Genomic DNA, 24,920 nt, shown 5'->3' with positions numbered 1-24,920 from the left:
ACAAGGGAAGTCTGAGAAACTGTCACAGCCAAGAACAAGCTAAGGAGACATGACAACGAAATGCAATATTCTGGAGAAGATCCTGGAGCAGAAAAGGAACACTGGGGGAAAGCTGAAGAAATGTTAATAAACTGTGGTCTTTAGTTAATACTAATACATCAATATTGATTTATTAATGAGTCAATATTGGTTTATTATAACAAATGTATCATACTAATGTAAAATAATAATAGTAATAGTAATAATAATAAACTGCACTATCATCCCAATTTTTCTGAAAATCTCCAACTGTTCTAAAAACAAAATCTTCTAATAAAAAAAATCTACCTCTGTTCTTAAACATTAAAATGAAATGCTTTAGGGGTTCTGGCTGCCTGTAACAGCAGAACGGCATGGTTACAGTAGAGTCAGATAATGGTCATTGCTGCCATCAACTTACGGATACACTAAGCAGCAAGGAACTGTAGACTCTAAAAGTGTGAACCGGGGAGTACCCTAAGGCAAAAAGTTGTCAACCTCCAGTCTCACGTTTGGTTTTTTAAGAGCTGGCCTTCTTCAATTTTTCTCTGGTGCCCTCGTTTTTTGTTTGTTTTGATTCCTTGACATTTCGTTCAGCTTTTATAATTACATGGGGGATGGTTATCACAAAAGTAATAAGAGCCAGCTAGATCTCTTTTGGTAATTTGCAGCAACCTGAAAAAGTTTTAGATAGGGTCTCCTAATATCCTAATACTTTCTTAATCACTAATTCCTAGCTTCAAAGAAGCAATGAGAAGAGCAAACCATCTGATCACCTGCTTGCGTAATAATTCTTCCTGCTTCCGCCTTTCTTCCTCTTCTCTTCTCCTTTCCTCCAGTCTTCTAAGAGCTTCTTCTTGCTGCTGTCTTTCTTCCTCTTCTCGTTGTCGCCGTAATGCAATTTCCTGTTCCCTCTGGCGTCGCAGAGCCTCCTCCTAAATTAAAAAAAAAGTGTGTGTGTGTGCGCGCACGCGTGCGTGCATCTCAATTAATATATTACATCATAATTTGGAAAGAAATAGGCTACATGCTGCTAAGATCCTGTTAACAGTATACATAAGAAGTATCTAACCAGGATCTAGGGCAAAAAGTATATATGTGAGCTGGGGAGTAGGTATATTAAGAGTTAAAATAATTTGTATTTAAAATATTAATAGTTAAATAGTACTACGTGCAAAGTCCATCCTGGTTTCTACATTAGCTACATCATTTCCTGATTAACACTAAAAAGGACGCAGGCTTTGGTTTCTCTGTTGCTATCATCAGTCCCTATTTTTTTTAATCAAATGAGAACCTAAGGCATAGAGAAGTCAAACCAACATAGTCACCAAAAATGCCTGGTGAGGTAGAGAAGTTTTCCAGTGAAAAGTATTGAATAAAGCCATGTGTCTCAGAACATGTTCACAGAACTAAAGTCCCATGGATATTAAATATACAGAAAAGGGTCCCACTGTCAAAATAACTTAGGAAGAAATAATAAGCAACACAGAATTAAACAGAGTTCTTTACTGCAATACTTCTTAAAGTCCTTACATTGCTAATGCAGAGTGTGACTCTAAGAAATACTAGTAGGTCTAATCTAATCTCAGCATGGACATGGATGCCTTTTCTCAGAGTTCTTCTTAGGGCAAAAAACAAGAAGGAAATGTGAAGCAAAGGCTAGACAATGGGGCTGTTACAGAGTGGATTCTTTCAAATGGGATCTTTAAAAATCCCAGTAGAAAAATGGTCCAGGGCTTCCCTGGTGGCGCAATCATTGAGAGTCTGCCTGCCGATGCAGGGGACACGGGTTCGTGCCCCGGTCCGGGAAGATCCCACATGCCGCGGAGCGGCTGGGCTCGTGAGCCATGGCTGCTAGGCCTGCGCGTCCGGAGCCTGTGCTCCGCAACGGGAGAGGCCACAGCAGTGAGAGGCCCGCGTATCGCAAAAAAAAAAAAAAAAAAAAGCAAAAGAAAGAAAGAAAAATGGTCCAAGCACATAATAGAGAATTCCCAAAAAAGAAATACACGTGGCCACAAAACATGAAAAACATTCAGTGTCACTGGTTATAAATACTTAAGAACTTAATTACTTCTGAAATCTAACTGGTTTATAAAACCCCAGGAAATATGTAAAGGCAATCAATTCCAATAAGTTACTAGGGCTGAAGAATATCCCTCCAGCGGGTGTTAGTGGATAAAAGACATTTTTCCTAAAGGGAAGTGAGTCTCCTAAAATTCTAATCCCAATCCTGCTAACTCCCTGATGCCTCAGGGAAGACTTCTCCAGGAGAAATATGACCTGTGAAATGATGGGAGTAAGCAAGATATCCCGCAGGCCCTCCTTCAGCGCTAATCGTAGGAGCAGAGTTCTCAGACATACCTGTTTCCTTCGGGCAAGCTCTTCTTCCTCTCGCCTTTTCCTTTCTTCCTCCTGCTGTCTCCGAAGAATTTCCTCCTGTTGTCTCCGGAGTTCTTCTTGCCTCTTTCGATCCTCCTCTTCCCGTTTTGCCCTCATTTCAGCCTCTCTCCTCTCCTGCTCTAGCTGTGGTTACACAAGAGTGCTCTTAGAAACTTGAGGCCAAGCACAGGAACACTCCAACATCACTGACCAGTACTGCTAGGAGCTGGTCAGTGCAGACACTGGAAGGTGGAGACACTACCATTCACTCAGTTACGTGTAGTGCAAGTGGGTGATGAAAGCAGCTCTGTGAGAGCTCTAAGCTCTGCTGTGTCACAGTAACCAGAAAGTTTTACGCTCTTCTAAGCTGGATGCACTCACCCCTACTTTTACCTGTCTCTTCGCTCCATACTACTACTGCACATCTCTCCTATATGTGGGAGAGTGGCCTGTGTTGAGAGTAACATCAGAATTCTCTTGGGATGGCATTTCTTTGTTCATCCCTACAAAGGATTTTCTGATTGAAGATCTAACAATGTGTCTAACAAGGTTTCAACTGCAATGTTGTGAAAAACTACAGAAATTCTTTAAAATCTGAAGACCAACCACTTAACAAACTCTATCATGCATAATTCCCCAATACTAGTCAAATCCAGCCCCTAGTCTCCAGTCCTATTGCCACACATATAATTCAGGCCTTTACTTTCTCATCCACGTTCCTAATAGTCTCTGACCTGGCTTCCCGGCATCTTATTTTGCCCAGAGTCCCCAGTTCAACATCCAGCCTCCACCAAAAAAATCACTCCCAGGCTTACATTTAATACCATCCTTCACCTTGAAAATAAACCCTAAGGCTTTAACACGACACACGGGCAAGGATCCTCCTGATTGGCCTGCCTCATCTTCTTTAATCTCTTTCATCATTTATTCCTCAGACACACCAGCTCTAGACTGGACCAAATTATTTAACTGTTTCCTATGCCAGGATGTTCTCATACACTTCTAGCCTTTAGAGGTCTTGTTTCCTCCAACTGCAGTTTAATTTTCACCTCCTTCTACTCTGTCAACCCAAAACCCTTCAACTGAGCTAAATCCTACTACCCTTCAAGTGAAATCAGCTCAGGTTATTACCATCCATCCAAAGTGTCACCCAATTCCGGATCCCCACCTCTCCTGCTGGGTAGCTGGCTCATGTGCTTCCTTGTGTTACTTGCCTGTGTCATCATCTTCCCAACACCCCCAACACACACACACACACACACACAGACAAGAATGCACACTTTCATCATCTATGTGTTCTCAGCACAAAGTGCTATGGAACAAGAACAAACTCAAGAATTGTTCGAATTATGGTCTGTCACTCCTATGGAGACAGATCCTGACTCTGAACTCATTTCATATTCTGGGCACTCTACGGATACTGTGACTGCCTCAGGATAAGAATGCACTAAACATAAAACAGGAATAAGATTCTCTCGGAGGCATGAGAACCCAGAAGTCATTTCAATGACACTAGGTGTTCACAGACAACCTCTTCTGACAAGTACTAAAACCAAAATTCAAGATTCCTAGCTCCTCCAGAAGATGTGACTAGAACACAGAATGTAGTATTAATGTTGAGCTTTTCAGCTGCATGTCTTAGGCACTAAGAGGCGTAAACCAACACCACCATAAAGATTCAATGTGGGAACTCAAGCCTCAGATCAAGGGTCTTATAATAAGCTATGTAGTGGATATTTTCTTATGATCCTACAAGCATTTATACCATGAATAACGTAATGTACCACCATGATCATTAATGTGTCGACAAACCAATTTTAACTGATTTAATTTAAACTTGTTACTTTAAATTGTTGTGAAGTCTTTTTGGGGAGAAGTTGGCACAATAATGACAGAGTATGAACGTGCTTTATACCAGCTACGTAGCCGTGGACTAAAAGGAAACATGTATAAGTAGCTAGAGAAATAGAGACATCAATAAACAAATGTCTATGACCTGCAGTTGGAAAGCATGCACTGCTACAGAAGAAGGAGTTTCAGACCTTTGCAGCTTTGGCCTTCTCCATCTGCTGAAGCTGTTCAAGGGCAGGTCCTGGAGTTGTGGTGTCAAGGGGAAGATCCCATACACTACCACCTTCCCAAACTGTAAGACATGAGGGGGGAAAAAGTGAGGCATATCAGAGCTTACATACCTGGCTAAATATCCAGAAGCATAATGAAAAAAGCTGTTTCCCTGTCCCTGAATGAGCTCCATCACCTATATCTGTTCTGCTTCTAAGTAGACTGAACTACCAGTGGGCTCTAGTTTATATCAATACCCTTCAACACATCTAGAAGAAAGTACCAGGCATTTATTGGGAACTAATTTCATCCTCAAAAAGACCCATGTCTGTTCATATCCCCATTTTTACAGATGAACAAGCTAATAAGGGTCAGAGGTAGTTCTGTATCATCCCCAAGGACACACGGCAAGCACATGGGCATATGCCAGGATTTAAATCCCAGTGTACACAGATCCCAAAGCCAACGGTATTTCCAGTAGCCACACAACTTCTTACTGCATACGAAGTGGAGAGCAGGGTTAAGAGGTATGGCTGTAGAATTAGAGAGAACTCAGTGGTTGCACAATATTGTGAATGTATTAAATGCCACTAAATTGTTCATCTTAAAATGGTTAATTTTATGTTCCATGAATTGCATTTCAATGAGAGAGAGAGGGAGAGAGAGAGAGAAAGAAGTACAGCTGGAGCTGGGAGGACTCTGGAAAGGCTAGCTAGGCAGGTCTCACAAATGACACTGGGTCCTGCTGACCTGAAAGGCAGCACAGGGTCTGATATCAAAGTAAATGAACAGATAAGGCTTCTGAGCCTGTTTTCCTATTGCCTGTAAGGTTTGCTGACACCACTTTTCAGCATTCTCTATTTCCTACATTCCTATTATAGTCTATTTATAAATTACTGTCTGCATAAAACCAATGGACTGCTTGTAAAGGAACTTAATTGCATCATACCTGAAGAGAGAAAATGTTTAATAAGGTATTTATAGTTTTTTTTAAAGTGAAGACTATTTTAACACCCTAACAACTATAAATGACTCCCAAGAAAAAATAAGGTACACACAGCACGGGGAGTTGACAAGAGACAATAATCAGTCCTTCTCCTGCCACAATCTCCAGGGTCAGTGTCAGCAAGAGAACTAGGACATGAATGGCTCAGTGGCTCAAAGAAAACTCCATCAGTGCCCATGGTCCTTACCTCTTGTAAGGACTATCCATGGTTCAAACTACCCACACCTCTGCATGGATCAGACCTTAAGAAACAGAAGCGTTGCACCAATATCAAAATGTTTCAAAAATCCCAGCCCTAAATTTTCCAATTTGATGCAAAAAGATGAGTGAATGAGGTAAGAGTAGCCTTTTCTATTCCCCGCATTTCTGGGCACCTGCAGTGTTAAACTACTCATCAACCCTCGACTCAAAAGAATACATCATCATTACTTATGTTTTTAACTTACGCTTTTTCTCACTCTGGTGAAGAGAATAAAAACAATTCAAAAGACTTTTCTACAGTGGTTAGAACAACATAAAAAAAGGCTAGGGCTTCCCTGGTGGCGCAGTGGTTGGGAGTCCGCCTGCCAATGCAGGGGACGCGGGTTCGTGCCCTGGTCCGGGAAGATCCCACGTGCCGCGGAGCGGCTGGGCCCGTGAGCCATGGCCGCTGGGCCTGTGCGTCCGGAGCCTGTGCTCCACAATGGGAGAGGCCACAGCAGTGAGAGGCCCGCGTACAAAAAAAAAATATTAAAAAAAAAGAGAGGCTGACTCAAGTTCAAGAAATCTATCTACTAAGTAATTTCCAGCAACTCCTTTACAGCTATTTTCAATAGCTGGGGTCTATTTACAACAAAACAACTCACTTTTTATTAATATCCAATACAAAACACGTCGAAAAATTGATATATTTTTTAAAAACTGAATTATAAAAGTTATACAAGTCTAAATCCTTGGAGCTATACTAAAGGCCAATCTAAGGTTTTACCTGTAGGCTGTGAGGCTGTTGGCTGGAGTTCCCAGATAGAACCAGTATCTGGCACTGACACAGACCTAGTTACTGAGGGAATGACGTTCTGATCAGATATTCTGCAAAAGGGAAATTAGAAAATTAACTTGTTCTTGTCATCCACGAAAATAAAGAGATATTTCCAGATTGTTTGTAGGTCTCTGAGGTTATTTGGCCAGAACACTTCATTGTTTTAACTAAAACATAACACTACCAAAACATTTAGGAAAGGAAAAAGGATAGAGGCAAGGTAATCACACTTCTGGACCCTCGAGGTATTAGCAAATTTTGATTTATAAAAAATGGATATGCCTACTGTCTTTAAAAAATCCAGAATATCTCAATAAGAGTCACAGAGGCAGCATGTTATCATGAAAAAACTCACAGACCTTAAGTCAAAAGGTCTGCATTTTATTTCTGTCTCTGAAGTGTTCTGTGTATTATGTCAACCAAGTCCTTTAGCCACTCTGAGTCCCAGTTTGCCCATCTTTAAAATGGAGACCTGAACACCTAATCTGCCTACCTGCAGAATGGGTTATGGCTCAAAAGAGAAATATAAAAGGTTCTGGTTAAACTGGACAGTAAAGTTTTTAACAGCAGTGACTGACACCTCTGCAGGAGGCATGCAAGAGACCTACCACCTTGCCCATCTCCTTGCAGAAGACACAACACATACTACCCTGAATGTTAACTTGAAAGAGCAGGAATTTAAGACTTTTAGCATAATTTCCTTTTCCTTAGACCTACCTTAATGGCTTTTGGGTCTGGAAAATTTTAACCCTGTGTGGCATTGTTAATATCTTTCTTGAGACATCACAGGTAAAAATGAGATTAAACTTCTCGACTACATTTTTTTGTTGTTGCTGATTCCATGAGCCTAAACTGCTTTTCAAGTGTTCCTGGTATTCTTTGGTTATTATTCAAAATTTATCCTCTGAGTAAAAAGACCAAATAAATGCTTTACTTAATTATTATTATTTTTAAAAACTATATTCTATTTTTACACACAACACACAAAAAATGTCCTTTCCTCTCTTTCTTTAAAACACACACACACAATGTGACACATCATGGAAACGACCACCAACCTCATCTTCAGTGCCTGGAACTGTTGGAGAAGAAGTGCCAACTGTTGCTGCTGCTGGGAAGACAGTGCTGCTTTCTGTTGTTGAGCCAGAACTTGTGCATACTGTTGTCTTCAAAAAGTAAAATACAGTATAACCTGTCTATCCACATTTAGTTCACTTTACTGAGACATTAAAAGACAAAGTTCAGGCCCCCCCAACAAAAAACACCATTAGAAATAGCTATCAAATATATTTTCACAATTCTTCATAATAGTCACACAAACTGTTCTGTATTTTATTCTAGAAAGAACTGAACTAATAGATGGCATGCTTCTGAAAAAAGAACAGGAAAAAAAAAATTAATGAAATGCCCAAAACTGGAACGTTCCCTTAAGATGATAGTAGCCTTTTATCAGAAAACAAGTGAGAAATAAAACAGATTCAAACTAACAGCTATTTCCACATGACGAACTCTTTGCAAAAATAAAATCACTTGTATAAAAATCCTCAAATTTATACGTTTCAAGCTTGGAAAATTTTAGGTAAGATTTTTTTTCACTAGATCAGAGGTGGACAATTTTTTTTCTGTAAAGAGCCAGACAGTAAATATTTTGGGCTTTGCAGGACATTCACAACTACTCAATTCTGCCTCTGTAGTGCAAAAGTGGCCATAGATAATACACAAACAAATGGGTATGATTCTGTTCCAATAAAACTCTGCTTATGAAAACAGGAAGCCAGCCAGTTTGCCAACCTCTGCACCAGATGATAACAAATCTTACTTCTTCTATGAAAGGGACCCACAACCTAAGTGACTCTACCATCATTCCATACCACTAATAGTATAAACTTTTACTTCTTTCCTGCCCCCTCATCTGTTTTTTCTCTACAGCATTCAAAGTTGAGCCATTTAGAAGACACTTAGTTCTTAAAATGTTTGTTGATTCTTGCTTTAGGAGCTAAAGATCTTGCAAAATTATAGTTATGTGTCATCTTCTGGTATTTAAGAAACAAGGTAAGACCAAACTTAGAATGTATAGTGGTAACATGCCACGAGCTGGATTTGATGACTGAAGTATCCTATTTAGTTTTCTGCTGTAAACAGTGAAATTTGGGAGCAGATTCTATCTAAAGGCCCTTGTGCTGCTGCAGTGCACCCAACCACGTTACTGCTCTTACTGTATTAAGAACTGCTGATACTGGAGGTGCTGCATCTGGTATAAGGCTGTGAGTTCCTGCTGCCTGGTCAGTCGTTCCTGGTCCAACTCTCCCTGGGAGTAAAGGGGTGAAGGAAAGAAATACCACTGAATAAACTGAAAGAGCCTAAAAGCAATTTAGTACTTACATCTGAAAGGAAAATGAATCCTAGACCTTCACATCCCACCCCACCTTTACACCCCAAACCCAAAACACCTATTTAAAAAAAAAAAAAAAAAATCAGGCATCTTTAGAAACTAGTGCCACCTAGTGGAAGAAGGTGGTGTCAGCATTATAAGAGAGTCCCTAAGGTAAGAAAGGTTCCTTATTTAGCTGCTGTTCTCCCCTCCTGCCCTTGAAGCTGAATGTTGTACTGTACTCCAGAGTTATTACTGTAACTAAAAAAAATGTATAATTCTCCCAATCTTAAAAGGGATTTATAAATTTGGAGATTATGGAGAAATTAGAGAAGCAGGATAAAACAAAAAGGAGTAAAATTAAAACTTATGGTAGGATTTTATAATGACACATAACAATTACAGGGAGGTAGTGTATAAGTATGTCTTCTTAAAGGGGATGAGAAATTTAAAATTAAATGGAATATAAAAGAGCTTTGAAAACTGTTTAACTCTCTATCCAAAAATTAAGTGTTTCTATTGCTATTAGTACACCATGAGTTTAAAAATAAGCTGTAGTTGGGACTCCCCTGGTGGTCCAGTGGTAAAGAATCTGCCTTCCAATGCAGGGGACGTGGGTTCGATTCCTGGTCGGGGAAGATCCCACATGCCTCGGAGCAACTAAGCCTGCACGCCACAACCACTGAGTTCACGCGCCTCAACGCGAGAGCCCGCGTTCCGCAAACTACAGAACCCACACGTTCTGGAGCCCGCAACAACTAGACAGAAGCCCACGTGCCTCACTACAGATCCCGCACACTGCAGCTAAGACCCAACACAGCCAAAAAAAAAAAAATTTTTTTTAAAAATAAGCTGTAGTAAAACGCTGTTTTTTAGCTTATATGTCAAATAACACAGTTGGAATTTAAATTTTGGAAAGGTAATAGTGGGAAAAAAAAGAAAAGTGAAGTAAAGATAGCAGAAATAAAAGCATAAGGATAACACAGACTAAATTTAGACAAATCATTAGTGAACAGTTTATATCCTTATTGCACACTGATTATAGTTTGGAAAAAAACATTTGATATATGATTTACTTGGGGTGAGGTTCATCTGAAATTCAAGGACATTTTTCTTTCTTATTAAATATTCATGGATAGAAGCTACACTAGATTAGTCTAAAATTAACTTAAGGGCAAAGGCAATACCTGATAGGAAGCAGAGCTTCCCATGGATTTTCCCCTTAAGTGGGTCTGACTGAGGCTCAGCCCCTATAATTGGAAGCCAGGAAATGGATTAGAGAAAGCATGCCAAGCTCCAAGTGATGAGCTTTCAGCGTTGAAACATGCAAGATAAAAACCCATCCCAATTTCTGAGTTAAGTGGTAAAAATACAATTTAGATATACAGTAATACACAATACAATTTTTCTTTGGATTTACAACAGAAATGACAGGAATAATTCCCCTCACCTAGGAATTTTCATTGCTCTCCAAACTACAGGAGGTCTCAACCCATCAATGGATTGTGAAATCAATTACTAGTTCAAGATCAACATTTACATACTGGAAAAATAAAGAAAACAAACGGAAAGAAAATATGTACATGGCACCAAATGTTTTGTGAAACTTGTTTCAGATATACCTGCACATTAATAAGTGTACAGAGTAGTGACATAAAAAAATTTTTTTTTTCCTATGGGCTGTGGTCAGAAGTTTGATAACCATTGTTCTCACTTACGAACTCTCTTGGCTACAGATGTTGTGACTGACTTATTCATCTTCATCACGTAAGAACCTAACACAGCCCTGGCACAGATCTTCAATATATAATTGGTGAGTAAATCAATGGATATTACTGTAGAAATCCAGTGTTCACACTAAAGGTTTTTGACTATGGCCACTTTTGACTATGGCCACTTTTGACTATGGCCACTTTTGACTATGGCCAGCAACCAGACACTCCAACCTGGAGAAGCAAAAAAGAGGCACAGATCCAAAGCCCCCCAAAAGGAACTAAACAGGGAGAGGTCCAGGAGCAGCTGCAAAATAAGACTTCCCCTTCAAAGGCACTCCAGGGTCAGCATATTAGAAGGGTTACGTAATGATCTAATTTTTAGTTAAAATATCAATAACGAATGTTAAAAAAATTAAAAAGTCTTCAAAATATTCTGAAGCAATGAAATTTTATATTAGTAACATTTGCTTTAAGGCAAAACTCAAATTTAAGAACTCCAGAAGTCAGAAAGCAAGAGGCAAATAAATGGAGAGGAGAATGAATGTGCATATTCTAACTAAAGGCCACAAGAAAGTCTAAGTCAATTGTGTTGAAGCACAGCAGATAAAGGTAAAAGCTCTGAAATGAACTTAAAAAGGTAAGGAGCCAGAACATGCATGACCTGGTAGGGAAGCCAGGATAAGAAGTTCTTCTTTCAACACCTGCTGGAAAGCTATTGCAGGATTCTGTTTCTTGAGAGAGAGAGAGAGAAAGAGAGAAAGAGAAAGAGAGAGAGAGAAAGAGAGAGAGAGAGAAGGACGGGCACAGGTATACAGGTATTGGAGTTTTGAAAAGATCATTATAGCTAGGTATGTAGTCTCTGACTCAGACTTCCCATTGCCATTTCAGTTAATCACTTTCAAGGAACTAGTTTCTTCTTCATTAGATGTAACATCTGTTTACAAAGAGAAGCAAGTGCTTCTGTGTCCACTATGTGTTCTGGGTGAAGCATAAGGTACTTACCATATGAGGAGGGGGAGCTGGTCCAGGAGAGAAAGGAACCCTTCCCCACATTTTCATGATATCACCAAGAGGTTGGAAGCTTTCATCACATGCTCTCTTCACCAACAAAGACATAGTGAAATAGCCCGCCTGAAACCATTCCGCCATCTCTTGATTATTGAAGGGACCTATAATAGCATTAATTAAACAGAAAGGAAGGCAGTAAGAATCTTTTCAAGCTAAAGAGGAAAAATATATTTCCGGGTTCTGACCCTCACCCAGAGGTAACAATTTGTTTCATGCGGCACCTATCAAATACCTTGTATAACATCTTAATTTAATTTATCACAAAAAGTGGTGAACAGGTCTCAAACTAATAAAATACTATAGAAACAATTTAGAAATAAGCCTATGTCTACACATCTCAATTTCTCAGCAGTGTTTTAATTATTTTAAGGAGCGTAATTGTCTCCAACTCACTCAATCTCTAAAGTTCATTTGTCAGAAAAGCATAACACTAAAAAGAGTCAGTGTTTGTTAGACTCTGTAGCACAGAGAAATAAATATGCAGGGCTGAATATGCTCTTCTCTAATTTTCATTTTCTGTTAGAGTTTATTGGAGGTTAGGCAAAATATAAACAATAATGAATTAAATTAAGAAAAATTATAATTTATTTATCTAGGGTAAGACTAAATCTGGCTTTGGTAAGGGAAAAAAAACTAACATTCTCTAGATGTTTTACAATAAGAAATAACCGAATATTTTATACATAAAATTAACAAACTCGCTATCAATAACCATTGATTCAGCAACTATTTACTGAACACCAGTCACATAGGTCCAGGCAGGAAGATACAGCAGTAAACAAAACCAAGCCCTGGAACTTCCACCTCTGGGAAGGTGGAGTAGATGTACTTCTCCCTGCTCCTCCTGCCAAATACAACTAAAAACCCTGGACATTACATATAAAACAAACAAACAAAAAGACTCCTAAAGGTAGAGAGAAGGCAGCAGACTGACTAGAGGCCTTGGAGCCTGAGGAACCAGCTGGTGGTGAATTCCTTGGGTTTTCATTTTACCTCACACTTCCCAAATTTGGAGCTGAAGAAGCGAGCAACAAGAAAGATGGCCCAATATATACAATTGAAAACATGACCCAATTACAGGCTATCTACAAGAAAGTCACTTAAAATATAACAATATAGGCAGGTATAAAATGAAAGGACAGAAAAAGATATATCAAACAAACATTAATCAAAAGAAAGCTGAAGTAGTTATATTAGTATTTAATAAAATAGGCTTCAGAGCAAAGAAAATTACCAGAGACAGAGAGGGACATATATAATAAAGGGTCAGTCCACCAAAATGTATGCACCAAACAACAAAACTGCAAAATATATGAAGCAAAATCTGATAGCTGAAAAGAGACACAGAACAGACCCACAAGTAAAGTTGAAGAGTTCAACAACTGATAGAACAACTAGACAGATAATCAGAAAGACTACAGAATTCAACACCACATCAACCAATAGATCTAACTGACATTTACAGAACACTCCAAAGATAGCAAAATACACATTCTTTTCAAGTACCCACAGAACATACAGCGAAACGGACTATATTCTGGACTGTGAATAAATCTCAACAGATTTTTAAAAACTGAAATCGTATACAGTGTGTTCTTTGACAACAACAAAATCAAACCACAAATCATACACAGAAAGTTAGAAAATCTCGAAACACTTGGAAACTAAACTACACACTTCTAAATACTACATAGGTAAAAGTGGAAATCTCAAGAGAAATTTTTTTAAAACACACTCAATGAAAATACATATATCAAAATTTGTGGTATGCAGTTAAATAAGCTCTGAGAGAGTCATGTATAGTATTAAATGTTTACATCAGAAAAAGGTCTCAAATCAATAATATAAGCACCCACCTCAAGAATCTAGAAAAACAGCAAAATAAACCCTAAGATGCAGGAGGAAAGAAATAATACAGATAAGAGCAGAAATCAATGAAATTAAAAACAAAAACAACAGTGGAAAAAATCAATAAAAGCTGATTCTTTGAAAGGATCAGTAAAATTAACAAATCTTTAGCATGACTTACAAAGAGAAAAAGAGAAATGAACAAGTTACCAATATCAAGAATGAAACTGGGGATTACCACCACAGAAACTGCAGACATTACAATGATAATAAGGGAACACTTTTATCAAAAAGATAATAAGAGAATAAAGAAGGGAACACTCTACACACATCAATTTAGATGAAATGGACCAATTCATCAAAAAACACAAACTACCACAATTCATTCGTAGTAAATAGATAATTTAAATAGTCCTGTAACTATTAAGGATATTGAATTTATAACTCTTAAATTCCAAAAAAGAAGTCTCCACCTGGATAATGCTACCAAACATTTAAAGAATTAACATCCTGTGGCAAATGTATGGATGTTTCTCAAAAAACTAAAAATAAGGCTTCCCTGGTGGCGCAGTGGTTGGGAGCCCGCCTGCCGATGCAGGGGACATGGGTTCGTGCCTCGGTCTGGGAGGATCCCACATGCCGCGGAGCGGCTGGGCCCGTGAGCCATGGCCGCTGGGCCTGCACGTCCAGAGTCTGTGCTCGGCAACGGGAGAGGCCACAACAGTTGAGAGGCCCGCGTACCGCAAAAAAAAAAAAAACAAACTAAAAATAGAACTACCATGTAACCTAGCAATTCCATTCCTGGGTATATACATCAAAAAAACAAAACAAACACAAAAACACTAATTTGAAACACGCTCCCCTATGTTTACAGAAGCATTATGTACAATTGCCAAGATATGGAAGCAACCTAAGTGTCCATCAACACTTAGAATAAATGGATAAAGACAATGTGGTATATACATATATAATGGAATGCTACTCAGTCATAAAAAAAAGAATGAAATTTTGCCATTTGCAACAATGTGGACAGACTGGTGAAATAAATCAAGGAAAGACAAATACTGTATGATATCGCTTACATGTGGAATCTAAAAAATACAACTAGTAAATATAATCATAAAGAAACAGACTCACAGACACAGAGAACAAATTAGTGGTTACCAGTGGGAAGAGGGAAGGCGAGAGGGGCAATACAGGGGTAGGTAAGAGGTACAAACTATTTTAAAAAACCACACACACACACACACACACACACACACACACACACACACACACATACACTCAACACCAATTCTAAACAATCTTTTCCATAAAATAGAAGGGGAGGAAATAATTGACAGTTCATTTTATGAAGCTAATATTACCCTGATACCAAAACCAGACAATGAGAATACCAAAAAAAAAAAAAAAAACCCCAAAAAACTACAAAATATCCTTTAGGAAAAGAGACACAAAAATCCTTAACAATATATTACTGAGTAAGATTCAGCAATATATAAAAAGAATTACACAGCATGACCAAATGGAGTTTATTCCAAGGATGCAAATCTGGTTCAAAATTCAAAAACCAGTCAATGTAATCTACCATATTTAACTGGTTAAAGAAAAATCACATGATCATATCAACAGATGCTGAAAAGGCATTTGACAAAATCCAATATCTGATCATGGTAAAAGCTCTCAAAATAAAGGTTACTTCCTTAACTTGATAAACAGTACCTACAAAAACTCAACAGCTAACATTACCACTTAATTATTATTAAAGTTCCCCCTAAGATAGGAAAGTAGGATAAACAAAGCAAGTATGTCAGCTCTCACCCCTCTTATTCAACACAATGTTGGAACATACAGTAAGGCAACAAAAGGAAATAAGAGGTATACATATTGGAAATGAAAAAAGAAAACTGTCCCTATTTGCAGATGACAATAATAATGTCTACATAGAAAAGCCTATGGACTCTAATGAAAAAACTCTAGAACTAATAAGCGAGCTCAGCAATGTCACAGAACAGACAAACATCTAAAACTCAATTCTATTCAGTAGCAGTGAACAGATACTGAAATATAAAATATACAATTGCTCAAAAAAATCATATACTTAGGTATACATTCAACAAAACATGTATAGAATCTATGTTGAAAACCACACAGTGCTAATGAAAGAAATCAAAGATCTAAATAAACTGAGAGACATACTATGTTCATGGATGGGAAGACTCAACATGGTAAAGATGTCAATTCTCTTCAAAATGATATAGAGGGGGCTTCCCTGGTGCCACAGTGGTTAAGAATCCACCTGCCAATGCAGGCAACACGGGTTCAAGCCCTAGTCCAGGAAGATCCCACATGCCGCAGAGCAACTAAGCCCATGTGCCACAACAACTGAGCCTGCACGCCTAGAGCCCGTGTTCCACAACACAAGAAGCCACCGCATTGAGAGGGCCCGCGTGCAGCAATGGGAACCCAACACAGCCAAACATAAATAAAATTTAAAAAAAACAACAACAACAACAAAAAATATCCTGGATGTGATATTGTTCTACAGTTTTGTCAGAAGTTACCACTGGGGGAAACTGGGTAAAGGGTACATGGAATCTCTATATTATTTCTTACAACTGCTTGTGAAGCGATAATTATCTCAGAGTAAATTAAAACACACACCTGTATATGTTTTAATTACAACAGATTCTACAGGCATGTAAAGAGATCATGAACAAATATATACAGTGCCAGGTAGTGACAGATGCTATGAAGAAGAATAAAGCACGGTAGGGAGAACGAGGATAGAAAGGGAATAATGATGTTAGAGAGAGGTCACAGGCTGTACTTGGTAAAACATTATCATGAAACTGACACTAATACAGTGAACAACCAATTTCAGGTTATAAGCAAAAACTTCAAAAGCAGAAATGAAAAATCAACCAATGTCCTTCACAGCATTCTTTCCCCATTCTAATCTAACTTATGCACCATACACATATTTTAAGCAATTAGTTTATAATACGGTACTCTTTTTTCAGATATTTTAAATAGTTCTTCATCATTTATGATATCAACTCCACTTCAGGGAAACATTCAACCAAGGTTTTCCAAGATGTCTGCCATCATCTTTTTTTATGGTAGGGAGACTGAAATACAGTGAAAGTACGAAACTCAACTGCCTAGTTAATACCTGGCATGCCAGAAATGAGGGTGTCTTAAGCATACTGTTTACAACCCTATCATATTAGTCATCACATTCTGCCTTGTATTCAAATTGTTTTCACTAGATTCCCTCTCATCACTGAAACTATAAAGTACGATGGAGGGAACCTATAAACAAGCCTTCTATATATGAAGAAAGCTGGTGGCACTGACTTTTGTTCTACTAGTATGCAAATTAATGTTAAATAATTACTATCCTACAGAATCTGGAGGTAATGGCATACTTCTGTACATAAAGTAGAATGGAACAACCTACCTTGAATTTCTCCCTGAGGATCTTTGTAATACCACTTCTGCATTGCTTCATGCATCAATGGAATTGAGACTCCCTTAGCTCTGTGCTCTTGCAATTTTGATGCCAGTCTCTCATCATCTAGTGCACTGTCTTGTAGATAAGCCACCATCTTCTCAGCTTGCTAAGGGAAAAATTAAAAAATGAACTGTGGAAACAAATGATCCTAAATTAATACTTGTACATATAAAAATTGTCTGCCTTTTTTTGGACTACTTGATCTGAGAGAGGCATTGTACAAATAACGCAGCAGGCAACACTTTAATTCATCCAACATGCCATGAAATAGGTACTACCCCCATTTTACAGAGGGAGAAAACTAAGGCTCAGAGGGTGTCAAGTCTTGCTCAAGGTCTCAAAATTATTAAGCAAACCCAAATGAGACTGAAACACAAGCTGGTATGGATCAAAGCCCAAGCTTCTAATCAACACACTTTAAGAGTGCCATTTAAACAAACAATCCTAAGTTATACAAACTAAACCTATTAAAAACATGAGCATTAACAGATCAAAAGGTTCAATTAAAACAATTACAAATAAAATCTTTTACAAGTTTTACTAAGACACTGTCCCCTTTCTTCCTTTCTTCAACATTTCCTGCCACCAACCACTCCACCCTGAAGAAAAGAGAATTTCTTTTGTAGAAAGCAAATTATCATTTACTTTACATATAAACAATAGTATATAAAATCTTAGGGAACTCTAGAGACATGAATACGATGGTAATATCCTGAGAGTTTAACTATTTTCCCTGTTACACTTCAGGCAAAAACTAGAAGACACAGTGCCTATCCACAGCTGCCTTGTATTCGCCATTTTTGGCATTCCATTAATTTCCAAAAAGGAAAAAGAAAAGCAAACAGCTAAGGGCAACCTCAGAAGAGCAAAAAATAACCTGATATAATGACTCTACACAGCAGAAACTTAAAAGCATGAAATGATTTGAAAGACAACTACTCATAAAAATAAATACTAGACATATAAACAACTTTTTCAGTAAACAAAACCTAGTGCACAAAAGTTCCATTTTTGAATTTTCATTTAATGCTTTTCAATGTTTATGGCAGTTCGAGAGGGGAAAAAAAAAGGATTACGCAATTTGTACCTGCTCCAAATGTTTGAGACCCTCTTCATCATCTGGCTCTGTGGAAACACTGCCCATACCAGGAGCACCTACGACTGGTGTTTCAACTGGCCGGAGGGCAGGACTAGGATTGGGAACAGGAGGTGGAAGGATGAGGAGAGGAGAGGCTGTATCTGAAGGAATCTGTGACAGGGGCTGCTGGACACCAGGAACCATTTCTAGAGGGAAAAAATGTAGACAGATAAAAATCCTTTAAAATATAGAGACTCTTATGAAAAATAACTATCAAGTTGGACAGCTTACTAAATGGGCTCAATAGATATGTGAACCGTGTCATGAACACTGCTGCTACTTATGGAGAAGTGTAGTATTCCTCCCTAGAATGACAGAATTACCTGCATAGGATGAGAACAAATAAGATTAAAAGGTATCCAGGGCTTCCCTGGTGGCGCGGTGGTTGAGAGTCCGTCTGCCGATGCAGGGGACACGGGTTCGTGCCCCGGTCCGGGAGGATCCCACGTGCCGCGGAGCGGCTGGGCCCGTGAGCCATGGCCACTGAGCCTGCGTGTCCGGAGCCTGTGCTCCGCAACGGGAGAGGCCACAACAGTGAGAGTCCCGCATACCGCAAAAAAAAAAAAAAAAAAAAAAAGTATCCAGAAAGGCCTTTTACAGTGCCAACCTGTATCACTAGATCATCTACCCAGTAGTTATAGGTCTACCTCCTGAAAACAAACAGAATCAGTCCAATCTCTTCCTTACATCATGTCTCTGAATAGTAAAGACAATTTAAACAGCACTGCAAATGTCCTCGAAGATGCCACATCTCAGCATAAAAACCTTTATTAAAAATATCTGCAGTTATTTTGAATAAGTACCTATTTCTAGTTATTATTAACATAATTCAATGCAACACATTTTGTAGGATAACAAAAAGCTCTCGGAGTCTACCTGTACAGTGCCGGAGGTTCTTTGAAATAAGAATAAAGACTGCAAAAGAGGTTGTGCCTTGGTTCCTATTTCTAACCTCTCAGTATGCAGGTTCTTAAGAAGGAAAGGGGGATGGAAGTAATTAGATACAGTTGCAGTTTTCCCTTTGAAACCTTGTTTGTTCAACTAGATAACTTCTGCAAATTCCTGTTCCTCTCACTCTATCCTTTCTTTGCCAAACTTAATAGGACAGTCTATACAACCTGTCTCTACTTCACCACCACCCACACTGCTACAACGTGACTTCCACTCCCAAGCCCCCAGAAAAGCTTCTCTCCCAAAGATAAGCAGTGACCCGAAGTCCCCAAATCCAATAGCTCTTCCTAGTCCCCATCACCTAACCTTAGTCTGACATTATCTTCCCAATTCTAAACTGGAACATTCTCCTTCCTTCATTTTCCTGCACTCTATTCTTGCCTCTCAAGATTTTTCTCTAGCTTCTCTATCTACCCTCTAAAAATAGGAATTATCCATGTTCTATTCTCAGTCCAATTCCTCTCACCCTTAACAAGTGTAATCTTTTAAATTTTCATTCTCTCTGTGGCCCTAAACTCTTCCCAGTGAGCTACAGTCCCCTCACTTACAACTCCTCTCTCACCATCTCTATCTAATTTCTCATCAACACCTCGGACTCGATATTCGTAACTGAACTTGTTCTCTCCCTTCCCAAATGTGCTCAACTTCCACTCTTTCTGTTAAGGACACCATAATCCTCTCAGGCACCTCACTCATCTTTGACTCTTCCCTCTTCTTTGCCCTGATATACAACAGTAACTATGTTCTGCCAATTTCTACTTTGAAATCTCATCTGCCACTACCTCCCTTTACAAGTGCTCTGCCTACATCACAGTGACCGCTCAGAACACCAATAGGTCACAGAGCAGCCCATCTGTCATCACAACCTACCCTACACAGAGAGCTGTCAAATATATGTTCCAACTGTGTTTCCCACAAGCCTCCTTTTCACACCTCCAAATTCATGTAAATAAAAACAGGAGTTGATTCCCTGCCCATACCTGGATCAGTCCTACTTCCTCACTGTAGCTTTCACTGCTGCCTAGTACTGGAATGCCCTCTCCTAATTCATCCAGCTACACCTACCTCCAAATTCTACTTATTATTCCAAGAAAAGCTCAAAGACACTTGCTTCCTGAAGCATTCCAGGAGTCTGCCAATCATGAATTCCTATCATTACTTTTTGTCCTAGGTTATTGATATACACATGCTTTATTTCCCCCAGAGACTATAAATCCAGAATTTCAATCTTCAATGCCATCTATGCAGCTTTCCCAAAATATACATGTCTAGACCCCACCCTAAAATCTCCTGGAGTAAGGCCCCAGGCATGTTCATTTAAGAGTATGAACCACAGGTAATTTGGGGGGGAGACATCATAACTGAAAAATGAAAGAGGTCTCAAAATGTACAAAGTCCCATGGTGCCTTGCATATATAGTAGAGATTCAAATACTTGCTGAAGTCATTCATTCAGCTTTATGATAGACATAAAAAACTGAAAAACAAAAAATCCTTGGTTCAAGCTATCAAAATAGTATTTATTGGGCAAAAAAGAGAATAAACAGATCTTTATAATATTGTATTGCTATGTTAGAAACAGTGCTGGTTGTTTAAGAAGACACTTGGGAACTTGGGGTGGGAGAGTTTCAGGCACAGAGAACAGCATATGCTAAGGCACAAAGGCAAGAGAACAAGGCACATTTCAGGACCTAACAGGCTGTGAAGCTGGTGAATAGAGTACAAAGTAGAGAGAGTTGGTGCTGAAACTGCATGGAGGGAGGCAGATGCCAGGTCATGCAAGGTCTCTTAGGCCATGTTAAAGGGTGTGAATTTTTATTCAATATCAGGCATTATATACTGTCAATATCAGGCATTATATACTGTCACCTTTCAATATCAGGCATTATATACTGTCATTTTATGTCCAGGAAGAAACATGGGAATGAACATTAATATTACCTACTAAGGTATACGAGCAACTTAAAATCAATATAATGACATTGGAGAAGAAGATACACTTTAATCTTATTCTCCAGGAAAGGTGATGGACTTGCACAGATTCATCTTGGCCTCTTTTGAAACAACGGCATTCTGGTGTGTCATCTGGATGCTTGCTCATACAGCCATTACATAAAAGGAACCTGATATGGGAATCAAACTACCACAGATGATCCCAAACTCAGTTTGCTTGACTGATACCAGGGTGGCTATATCATAGCACCCTAGGAAATGATACTACTTTGCTGCTTCTAATTCTGTTTTGATGAATTCTGAGATAGATACACAGGGGAATCAGTATTTGAGAAGGTTTACTGGTAAAATAATCTATTCCAATAATTTACCACTAGAAGCAGTTCAAAGAGGCATAAACAGAAGCCTCTCTTATCGGTGATCACTGGCCACAGCAAAATCCAAGTTTGGCTTGTTGCCTCTCATAAATACATACCGTCCCCCCTGCTGGGTACTTTGGTTGATAGACTATTTTCTGTCCGACTCTCTTCTTCAGCTTTTTCCATCTGCTCAGTTTTGGGTTCCTCTTTCCTCTCAAACTGCGGTGCCTCCTGAGGCTGATGGTCTGAAGGAGTGCCTGGTCTAGCAGATGAGGTGGAGGTTTGGGGGGTTTCCTCACTAGCTTCTGTAACATGACGTAATCTTAAATTAACAACTTAGGAAACTTTTAGTTTGATTTTTTTTTTTTTAAAGTAAAGGACAAAAATGAGCCTTACCAACTCCTACTCTGTCTGTCTTTTCTCCTTCCTTCTTATTTGTCTTATCGGGTTCTTTGGCTTCTTCATTATGGCTACCTTCAGAATCAGAGCATTCCTCCCCTTCTTCTACAGGCCGGAAGTCCATCTCCTGCTCTTCTGGGATAGGCTCTTTCTGTACTTTCTGTAGCAAGAAAATTAAGCCAAAGATTAACAGCATATTTGGATTTGGAAGAAGGTCAGTACGTGTCATAATATTTAAAACAAATTTCTTACCTTTAGAGACAGGAATGCTCCAGATGAGTCAAATGTGCCCATTTCTTCTTCAGCATCCTCTAAGCACCATTCAGGCAAGCTATCCCTGTCATCATCTATGCTTCCACTGCCGGAGCGCACCCTTCGGTAACCCCGTTCATCATCCCGATCTCGAAAATCGAACTCAAACCTTCGCCGTCGTTCCATGTGTTCCCGCCAGCCTGCAGAACGAGGGCCATCTGGGATGAAGAGGAGGACACAAACCTTAGCAAAGTTTTATGACAGTATTTGAGAAAGAAAACCATAGACAGGAAACAAAGGAGAAAACTACAACTGATGGTAAATTCAAATGGATCAATCTACTAAAGAGAAAATTAGGCAAATGAAACAAAGCTCAGTATTGTATACGATACACCATCACTAAGTGACAATAGTTATCTTCTTTAACTACTGAGTCACACAACATACTCTAAAGCTCTTAAAGATAAATTTAAAACAAATCACTTTTAAAAGACAGTTCTTCAAAGTACATACTTTTAATAAGCTCTAGATACCTGACTGAAATGCTGATAGGCCATTCCCGTGGCCCACTCCTAGCCCAGACTTACAGCACTGGATATCTTTCCATACTGAGGTCCATGCCTTCCCTTTGGCAAGTATTTTCTTTCTTCTGATGAAAATATCATTCTTTATGGATAAGACCAGCTCCCTTGATAATATAATAATATCCAGGATACTATGATATTATGTCAATTCATAATATCAAACTCATCATGTCCACTTACCAGCGCTAGGATCCCATTTGTAATTCTTATTCCCCAAAAAAGTCATGGAATTTTATAGCACTGACATGTCATATTTGGCCCACTATCCTAGTTTTATAGTTTAAGAAGCCAAACCTCTGACAGCAGAAGTAACGTGCAGAATGAAAAGGAGAACTAGAATCCAATTCTGCATCCTCTACTGCTTTTCCCACAATAACATGCTTACTCTCCTTTCCCTTTTCTCTCATCTCTTAACTCTCCCTAGGGAGTTTTAATTTAATACCCCCAGGGACATTCCTAAATCCACCCTTGCATATTATGTAGCACATCTACTTTCCAACAAAAAACGAATGCCTAAGACCAAAAGCTACAAGTTAAGGTATTTTCTCTAAAAAAAAAGGGGGGGGGGGTGGTGGTGGTTCTTGTTAAAATCTGACAAACCTGAGCCTAAGAGAGTCTTAAGAAGAGGCACATGTTTTAACCTGTATCTTTGACTGTTTTCTCTGTGGGAGACAGCAAAAGAAATGAGGTCAAAGTTAAATGTTACTACACTACTGAGGCCCAATTTGCTAAAACCAGCAATCTAAAAATCAAACTGAAAACCAAAGGGCAAAATGTTAAAACACCAAATACAGGTAGCATCTTATAAGCCACTTACAAAAAGGTAAGAAAACATTATTCTCCCACTTCCCACACTTTACTTACCACAACAAAACACAATTTACTATCTTCTATGAAAATGAAGGAATTTTATACCCAGATTGCCTAAATGTTAACCTAGAGTCATTATCCCAAAGAAGTGCTCATGATCAAAAGCTGAATTCCAGAGCACTCTGTCTGCTACTCTCATTTCTAAGTATGCTCTGTGATAGGAATCTATCCTTCTAGGCATGTGGCTAATTCTTCCTTCTTAACTAAGTTTCCTAAGTTCACCTCCCAGAGTGGATGCTTAGCTGTCCTTAATGCTCCCAACTCCATACACATCCAGCTGTGAGCCACACTTTAATAAAACTATATACCATAATTTTTTTGTTGTCTTAAATAGTTAATAAAATTTTATTCACGAAACTAAATGTAGCAGATAAGGCACATCTCTAGCTTATTAAGACTGACCACTGCTTTACAGACCTTATATCAGAACTAAAAGTTTGATATAATTTTCATAAGTCAAAATCATGATATTTAAAATTTTAATCAAAGCCTAATAAAGGATTAACTAAAATGTTAAGAGTAACTGATAACAACTAATCAGACTTATTTTTAATATGCTGGGTTGAAAAAGTAGATGGTAGTTTTTTAAATGCCTATTTACAGTGTTTTTTCAGCCCCCATGCATCTTTATGTCCCCCAAACTGTCTTTTAAAAATATATGGATAAAAAATTTGGAAAATTGTCAAGCTGATGACAAAACTGACATGAAAAGTCAAATACTGGAGAGAAAAATTTAGAAAAGATGGGGGGAAAAAAAGGGCTATATATATCCAAAATCTAAGCTCTTGGGTGAGGAGCGTAAGTGGTAGCATATAACACTAAAGTTTTACTTTTAACTCGCTTTAATAGAATCAACAACAGACGTTTGGGCTCAGAAACACTGTTCATCTTCCAAAACATTCACCTTGTTTGTTTTTGATCAGCTGGAATTTTTCTTCTTGCTCAGTCCAGATCCTGTCCATTCTTTCAGTGAATGCTTGTTAGGAACATAGTCTACAAACCCTTCTTCTTACAGGCAAGCTCAGCACAAAATGCCATGATGCCTTGAAGAGAACTGTAACAGTTGGCTGCCCGTGACACAGACTGATGAGAAATGCCTAAATAACTGTGAGGCAAACAATGCCCACTAATGACAGGAAACTCGCCCAAGAGGCAGCCAATGAGGAGCTGGGGTCAAAGCATTATAACTCTAGCCAAAGATTAATAACTTCACTAAGTTTCTACATACCCACAACGCCATAAAGCACCCTGAATGCCTGTTATAATGTTAACTCAGACCGAGACTAATGGTTTGTTAATAACTTGATTTTTAAAAATAAATAAAAACAGTTTACATTATTATTATAACTTCCTCTATTAAAGTAAGCTTCCTTGGCATACAGCCAATAGATAAAACAATGTTATGCATGTCATA

General features: G+C 38.6%; 1 protein-coding gene across 6 annotated transcripts in view; it reads right to left on the bottom strand.

The window, feature by feature from the left end:
• The window catches only part of GIGYF2 (GRB10 interacting GYF protein 2), a 129,897-nt gene that overhangs the window by 32,609 nt on the left and 72,368 nt on the right, over positions 1-24,920 (bottom strand). For 3 of the 6 annotated variants that reach the window (XR_010839252.1, XM_067027183.1, XM_067027184.1), the window contains 13 exons: positions 22,053-22,270; positions 21,798-21,960; positions 21,518-21,706; positions 18,089-18,285; positions 16,948-17,107; positions 11,571-11,737; positions 10,041-10,103; positions 8,699-8,790; positions 7,541-7,648; positions 6,432-6,532; positions 4,440-4,540; positions 2,380-2,541; positions 795-953 (listed from right to left, as the gene is read on the bottom strand). Coding sequence is in view for 4 of the 6 variants with exons in the window: in XM_067027183.1 (XP_066883284.1) it covers positions 795-953; positions 2,380-2,541; positions 4,440-4,540; positions 6,432-6,532; positions 7,541-7,648; positions 8,699-8,790; positions 10,041-10,103; positions 11,571-11,737; positions 16,948-17,107; positions 18,089-18,285; positions 21,518-21,706; positions 21,798-21,960; positions 22,053-22,270 (1,880 nt within the window). In the remaining 2 variants the exon portion in view is untranslated. The remainder of the gene's footprint in view (positions 1-794; positions 954-2,379; positions 2,542-4,439; positions 4,541-6,431; positions 6,533-7,540; positions 7,649-8,698; positions 8,791-10,040; positions 10,104-11,570; positions 11,738-16,947; positions 17,108-18,088; positions 18,286-21,517; positions 21,707-21,797; positions 21,961-22,052; positions 22,271-24,920) is intronic. The other 3 variants (XR_009334062.1, XM_059054378.1, XM_059054379.2) reach the window with 1 other exon arrangement.

The sequence above is a fragment of the Kogia breviceps genome, chromosome 2, assembly GCF_026419965.1.
Source record: "Kogia breviceps isolate mKogBre1 chromosome 2, mKogBre1 haplotype 1, whole genome shotgun sequence".
Classification (NCBI taxonomy): Eukaryota; Metazoa; Chordata; class Mammalia; order Artiodactyla; family Physeteridae; genus Kogia; species Kogia breviceps.
This window is presented reverse-complemented; position numbering and strand designations above follow the sequence as displayed.